This window comes from Electrona antarctica (assembly GCF_951216825.1).
Source record: "Electrona antarctica genome assembly, chromosome: 22".
Taxonomy (NCBI): domain Eukaryota; kingdom Metazoa; phylum Chordata; class Actinopteri; order Myctophiformes; family Myctophidae; genus Electrona; species Electrona antarctica.
In genome coordinates, this window is record NC_136805.1 from 39,457,550 (window position 1) to 39,465,421 (window position 7,872).

Here is a 7,872-nt window from a genome sequence, read left to right on the forward strand (position 1 = left end):
AGAGAGAGAGAGAGAGAAAGAGAGAGAGAGAGAGAGAGGGGGGGGGGGCGTGGACGAAAATAATATATATAATATAAAAGTATTTGTTAGTTCCTATACACAGGTTTAATGTTTGTCTTTAGTTCAATGTTTGAAAGCAGAAAATGTGTCATAATGTGTCATTTACGTCATATTGTCTCTTTATTGTTAATGGCGTTTAATGTTTGTGTTGGCACCGTCACCATCACATCACCTAATCAACATGAGTTAGACTGTAATATATTAGCGCCCCTCACTTCACACGGGTGTGATTTTTGTACTTTAGTAGCCTATACCGAAAAGGCTAAATTTATGTTTTTCAAGACTTTTAATTAATCTCCTTTTTATGCGCGTAAATGTGGAGACGCGCGTGCACATGTGTGCGTGACATCACTAGGTTTGGCTTCCCCTCGCGGTTGGGGTGGAGGGAGAGAGAGAGGGAGAGAGAGAGAGTTTCATCTGACCGTGCACTGAAGAGAAGAGGAGAGGAGAGAAGAGAAGAGAAGAGGAGAGGAGAGACCGAGAGAGACATGACAGACAGACAGACAGACAGACAGACAGACAGACAGACAGACAGACAGACAGACAGTAGCCTACTCTAGACAGATCCATCACCCTGCAAAGAAGAGCTGCATGCTTCAATAAAGTTCTGTCAAAGCTGCTGCCATGGAAGCTGGTACCGGGCCCGGGGGAATATTAATAAGGACTTTGGAGCGGAGTTCTTCTTTATAGGTCACAGGAGAAAAAAACATGAAGTTCGGCAAGAGCATCTGCGTGCTCAACGTCGGGGGGACCCGGTACGCCTTCACCCGCGACGTGATCCGGGATTTCCCCCTGCGGCGCGTCAGCCGCCTGCACGCGTGCGCCTCGGAGAAAGAGGTCCTGGAGCTCTGCGACGACTACGACCGCGAGCGCAACGAGTTCTTCTTCGACCGCCACGCGCAGGCGTTCGTCTTCATCATGCTGTACGTGCGCTCCGGGAAGCTCCGCTTCGTGCCCGGCGTGTGCGAGCTCTCATTCTACACGGAGATGCTCTACTGGGGCCTGGAGAGCGCGCACCTGGACTCCTGCTGCCAGAAGCGCCTGGACGAGCGCATGACGGAGATCGGCCTGGACGACCTCCCCGAGGAGGACGGTGACCTGCACCGGGACCTCTCCTCCTCGGCCGATGAATCCCAGATGAGCCCGGGGGCCACCACCGACGTGGTCGTGGCGGTGGCCCCCTCGAGGCGCGCGCGGTGGATGGAGATGCTACGCAAGACATTCGAGGAGCCCAACTCGTCCGTGGCGGCGCAGCTCGTGGCGTCGGTGTCCGTGATATTTGTCATCGTCTCTATGGTGATGCTGTGCGTCAGCACCCTGCCGGACTGGGACACGGCCAAACGCAACACCGTGGAGGAACACAGGTAGGCTATATATATTAGTGGTTCCCAAACTTTTTCACGTCAAGCAAGGACAAGGACCCCTGTATGTATGCATTATTAGTCCACGCATTACGCGGGTCCATTTGGTTCCATCATTGGCACACTCTCAGAGAGTTACAGACCTGCAATGGTTTAGGGTCCATTTGGGATTTGGAGCCTAACTGTCCAAAGTGTCCATGGGGACCTCCTGGAACCCCCTCAAAGACCCTTGAGGGTCCCCGGACGGCTGGACCCCACTTTGGAGAACCACAGGGCAATTAAAGTCATCTTGAACCGTGCGTGCATGGCGCGTATATCTCTGTAAATGCACGTATTAAGAGTTATACATGTAGTTCCAATTCGGACACGATTTCTCCGAGGATCATTTTCCAATTTCAATGTCCCATTGAGGATTTCCTGTGTTGGAGACGCCGACCAAATCCATTAAGCACCATCGATTTTCCCGGTGAGTGAGAGTTTACCACAAGCTACAATTAGGACCTGCCCAGTGCACGCGGTTGACACTTAAGACAAGACAATCAGGAGGACCTCTCACACGATTAGATCGATAACCAATCAACATTACCACCAATAAAACAAGTGCGGCTGATCATTGTTTTTCATAGCTAGAGAGGACAGGCAATGGCCAGTCCAGGCTAGTCCCATCCATTCACAAAATGAGAAAGGCAAGAGTTCTTTCTCACTTGCAGTGGCCCATATATATAGTCAGTCAACCGATTTTCTTTTTCCAATTTCCTTTCAATCATGGGTTGAGAGAGTTGAAGTCATATAGCCTGGTTAACCACTTGAAACTACCAGTCCCGACTCCCAAGCCATGAAAACTAAATCAATGTTTAATGATATAGCCTAGTAAGCCTATATCAAGAGAGAAAGTGAGAATGATATTGCCCTGTATGACTGGGCAGTGGGCAATATATCGATATCATGGTATGAGACTGATTGATTGATTGAGTGATTGATTGATTGATTGATTGGTTTGTTGGTTGATTGAATACTTTAAGGATGGGTACTCGGGGACCGACGGTGCGCGAGGCACTGGTCCCTCGGAGACTCCCGGTGGCGCCACGTCAGAAATGTATACAGTACAAGGTACAGTCAGACATTGAGGAAAAAATAATAATAATCCTGGGGGATTGTTTATTCAACATTTAGCATAAAAATAACACAATAATACATACAGTATATCAACAACACTATAAACACATTCTGACTGACCAGCTCACAACTCACCCAGCATTGTGAGACTGTATCTTCTGTTTCTGCTATTTTCGGAATAGTTTTGAAAAAAAAAAAAAAAAAAGTATATTGTCACATTACGATATTATCATGCACAATATGAATATTGAGGATTTGGGGGAGAAAACAAAAAAAACAAAACAAAAAAATTACATTTTGTCCATAAACCCTATATGGTCCCTGCAGGGTACAAAGTTGTAAAACCCTCTTACCCTCAACATCCAAGGATTTTCCAGGGAAGTGGTTTGCCTCTGGCCTTTCTCTATATATGGCTGGGTTATGTTCGCCGAGGCTGTACATAGTTTCATATTAGTGTATTGGACCTGTCTCTGTTGTTAGGGAACTGATGCGGTGTTTATACATAGGGCCAAAAGGCGATCCTATTTACTCGCTCTGTTTGTGGTCCCATTCCAACAGGTGATGTCATTCTCTTCTCTTCTTCTATAATTTGTTTATATTTATTTAATTGTGCGGCGGGCAGGGCTCTCCCCGAGGCGCTCTGCGCTGTTTGTTTGGTCCGGTCGTTTTTTCTCAGTCAAATCAACTCCCTCTAATTTGGTTCTGTTGCTTTATTGCCCCTGGGCGCACTAATCACCATGCTTCTCATTTGCGTCATACTCACAATTCTCTGCAGGTTTCAACATCTCTCTCTCTCTCGCTCTCTCTCTGTTCATTTCCTGTTATTCATTTGTCTTCTTCCCCCTGCTATCTCTATTGCTCTCCTCGCTCGTTCTCGTCCTTCTACAATGTGACAACCCTCTCTGTAGACAATAGACATCAATTGATATCTACTTTATTTAAGCACTTATGTCATATTATACTTCATAGTACAATGGTGTCACTCGTTTGTGAAATATTTAGCCTAATGACGTGTCCAACATAGGGACGCCAGGCAAGTAAGTGCTGTGGTTAATGCTTATGTTATTCCCTCTTTTCTTCCACTGTTCCACTGTTTATTATTTTCCAAGTAATGATATGCGGTCTCTCATACCATCCATATCTCTCCTTAGTCCTCCACCCATAATCCCTGATCCCATGTGTGTTTATGCAAACTGTCCACCCTGCAGGATAGTGGAGGCCGTGTGCATGGGCTGGTTCACGGCAGAGTGCTCCATGCGCTTCCTGGTCGCCAGGGACAAGTGGGAGTTCCTCCGCCGGCCGCTGAACGTCATCGACATGGTCGCCATCACCCCATACTACGTCACCATGGTACTGGCCCGGGCGGGGTTGCCCGGCGCGGGCCTCGGCGTCGCCGGCGTCGCCCTGCGCGTGCTGCGGATGATGCGCGTGTTCTGGCTGATGAAGCTGGCCCGGCACTTCCTGGGCCTGCAGACGCTGGGGCTGACGCTGCGCCGCTGCTACCGGGAGATGGTCATGCTGCTGGTGTTTGTCGCCGTGGCCATGGCGATATACAGCGCCCTCGCCCAGCTCCTGGAGCACGGCCTGGACCTGGGGAACGTGCGCAACCCCGACTACGCCAGCATCCCGGCCGCCTCCTGGTGGGTCATCATCTCCATGACCACGGTGGGCTACGGGGACGTGTACCCGGTGACGGTCGGGGGCCGGATGCTGGGCGGCGTGTGCGTGGTGAGCGGCATCGTCCTGCTGGCGCTGCCCATCACCTTCATCTACCACAGCTTTGTGCAGTGCTACGCGGAACTGAAGCTGCGCTCCGTCAGGGACGCACGCAGCAGCCCTCCCCTGCAGTGAGCCCAGCATACTGTACATACGCACACAAGAAGAGGGATGTTACAAGACTAGTGGAGCCGGATCACTCAATGTGAACCCCCCCCCATATGAAACAGTTCTCCACTGCAGAACTGTTTCCTTGCCTGAGCCTGCAGCTGTTTTGTATTTTGGCCAGTTTGGTTCCTGCCTGCAGTGCTCGCCATCAGCCAGCCATCCTCCTCCTTTAACCAGCATGCTCTCGGCGGAGATCATGACAGAGGACACGTACGTCGTGAAACTGAAAATGCACAAATGACAATTAGAATAAGCACACACTGGCAGTCCAGTCAAACCGGGCTGTCCACACAACCCGCTGTTGACATTGCACTCCCTTGTTGATTGCATTGGAGGAGGGGTTGATTTAGCTTCTCCAACTACGAGTGGTTTGTGTGTGTGTGCCTGTCTGCCTGACTCTTTGTCTGTTTACCCGTCTCCCTCGTCTTTCAATCCGTCTGCCCGAGCTTCGCACCCAGATGGTACAATTTACACAAGAGTGATTTGCACCCCAGATGCACTGTTGCAAAAAGGCCCCTTAACCCATTTTGGGCCGGGAACCCCTTTTGGTGTTAGCATTATGTTATGCTTTAGCTATTGAAAAATAGCAGACCTACAAGCTCGTAGCGCGCCACTTGGTGGCGCGCTATGAGCTTGTAGATCTGCTATTTTTGAAAAATCAAATCAGAAAACTGTCAGGATGTAGAAGACATTTGTGGAATCTGATCTCAGGTCAAAATGGGTTAAACCCTGGCAAATTGAATGAGCGACAGCAAAGTGGGCACAAAGCGGGAGAGGACGGAGGTGGCGAGATGAGGGAATAAGATGGCGATAATGGAATATAGAGACACAAGAGAGCGAGAAGAAAATAGATTTGGAGGGACAAAGAACATGACACGGGAGATGAAGTGTGCAGAGCTCGACAAAGGGACGATATAGCACGAAATGATTGGTGATGGCAACTGACAAATAGGCCGTTGCGTGACAGACACAAAGGCGAGTGTGCAGAGACAAATAATCAAGAGGCTTAAGATTGTTGTGTCTGCGCCCCTCCACTTGGGAGCGTTGACAGATTGTGAAGAATTATGTGTTTCTGTGTCTCCACGGCAACCTATTCCTCCAACTGACATGTCAATCAGCCACATGATGGTGGTTGATTTGTGTGCACACATACTCACCCACGCGCATCATGGCTGCTGTGGCGTGATGCGCTCCCACTCTTTACACGTGCTCTTCAAACAATGCAAAGTGAGAACACACACCTACACAAACAAACATGCATGCACGCACGCACGCACGTACACACAGATACTCGCACACGCACACAAACACACGCACGCGCACACGCACGCACAACGCACACGCACGCACGCACGCATGCACGCACGCACACACGCACGCACGCACGCACGCACGCACGCACGCACGCACGCACGCACGCACGCACGCACACACACACACACACAAACACACACACACACACACATACACACACACACACACACACACACACACACACACGCACGCACACGCACACTTTAATGTCCACATCAATACAAGCATGATACAACAGACCTAAATTGCATTGTTCTAACATCAGTTACGTATGTGTACATAATGCACAAGATGGCTGATAGTGACTATCTAAGTAGAATTCACTTAGGAGCGATCGTTCGTTGTACAAGCAACTCTGATCGCTGAAAGCAGACACATCGTCCTTCCAGACTGAGACTACTCTCTCCACAATATCATGTTGCACACTACTACTTTCACCACGCAGTTACAATGATCTGAGCAAGCCTTCACCTACTGCCATTTTGTGTAACTACTCTCTCTCACACACATGCACGCACGCACGCACGCACGCACGCACGCACGCACGCACGCACGCACGCACGCAGGCACACACACACACACACACACACACACACACACACACACACACACACACACACACACACACACACACACACACACACACACACACACACACACACACACACACACACACACACACACTTGCATGGGCACAATGATACTGAATTTGGTGATTCAGTCGCCTTCACACTGTGCAGCCTTGGTGATTTGATTTGTTTGAAAGTGATGCATTGAAAGAAAAGAAATGAAGTCACGTCTCCCACACAACAGTCCTTCCTTGGTCCACACTCGCGCACACACACCAAGGCCAATGTCTTTTGTCAAGACTCAAGAGCAGGGGTCTTCAATGTTTTTCAGGCACCTGAGAGAGAGATGAAGCAGGGACACATTTAGCGTGAATACAATATGTAGTGGGGGTGGGCGGGTGAGCTTCCCCGTGTTGAGTCAAATTAAGCCGCAGGCAGAGAAAACAAATCATGCCCTTAGCAAAGCCTACGCGAGGCCAGCCGAGAGTCCTCGGCGCCCAGATATCATTCCGTCTAGGCGGGATTCTGACATAAGAGCGCAGATGGTAGCGTTCCCCTCCCTTGGATGCTAGGGTTCAAGTGCTTAGTGTACTCAAACGTCCTTATCACTCAAATACGCCCCCCCTCCCCCCTGTAGTAACTCTGAGGACCCTCTAGGCAGGGGTTCCCAAACTTTTTCATGTCAAGGACCCCCAAAATAATACTCATTAGCCTGCGGACCCCCCATTTGAAAATATATGGCAAGGACTCCCATAAGAGAAGGTTTTCACGGCTCTAGCAGTGATTTTCAACCATTTTAATTTCAACGCCCCCCGGTTTGACCTGAATTAAGCTATGGTCCCTCATTTAATGGCATTTATATCTCTGGGACCCCAATGTATATTGTAATAAAAAAGGTTTTAACTCTCTGAGTTACAGACCCATAAGGGTCCATTTGGTTTCTAATTATCATTTAGCTGGGGACCCCCTGGAACTCTCTCAAGGTCCCCTAGGGGTCCCCGGACCCCACTTTGGGAACCACTGCTCTAGGGGTCTCTGAACCCCTGTTGAAGAGGGTATATTTGTCACCTCTCATACAGGCACAAGCAACGAAATGCTAGTGTGGTAACTATGGTCCGCAAGACTGTGCAAACAGCAACTCAACGCAACAAGAACACAACAGTGCTACTGATTGTTATAGGAAAAGAAAAGTGAAAAAAATGCCACCATGCAGGGAGATTGGAGCATTTAACCACTTAAGCCCTATGTTATACTTTGTCACGTGACGAGAGATTTTCGTTGAATGTTCATTGAATGTTTACCAAAAATGTTGGCATATAGGCCTACAGTGTATTTTCCAAATGTTTGCCTGTTATGCCCGTTCATGTGGTTAAAGGACCACTTCACCACTTTTCAACATCTCTTCCTATAATTGGTCCTCACTAATGTTCATGATAAAATACCACCATTTTTTCCTACTCAGTCTGTGTCTCATAGGAGGGCTGTGGGCAGTTCAGAAACCATCATCATCGATGGTGAATCCAAGCTAATAGAAACGGCAGGCTTTCTTTTCCTGAAAAGTTGCAATG

The 7,872-nt window shown here is 49.0% G+C and overlaps 1 protein-coding gene across 1 annotated transcript; it reads left to right on the forward strand.

The window, feature by feature from the left end:
* Positions 1-768: 768 nt before the first annotated feature.
* Positions 769-4,388, forward strand: kcng3 (potassium voltage-gated channel, subfamily G, member 3; the record flags this gene model as incomplete). Its single annotated transcript, XM_079492722.1, has 2 exons — positions 769-1,424; positions 3,746-4,388. 2 exons carry the CDS (start codon positions 769-771, stop codon positions 4,386-4,388), a joined length of 1,299 nt encoding a protein of 432 aa, XP_079348848.1.
* Positions 4,389-7,872: the final 3,484 nt, after the last annotated feature.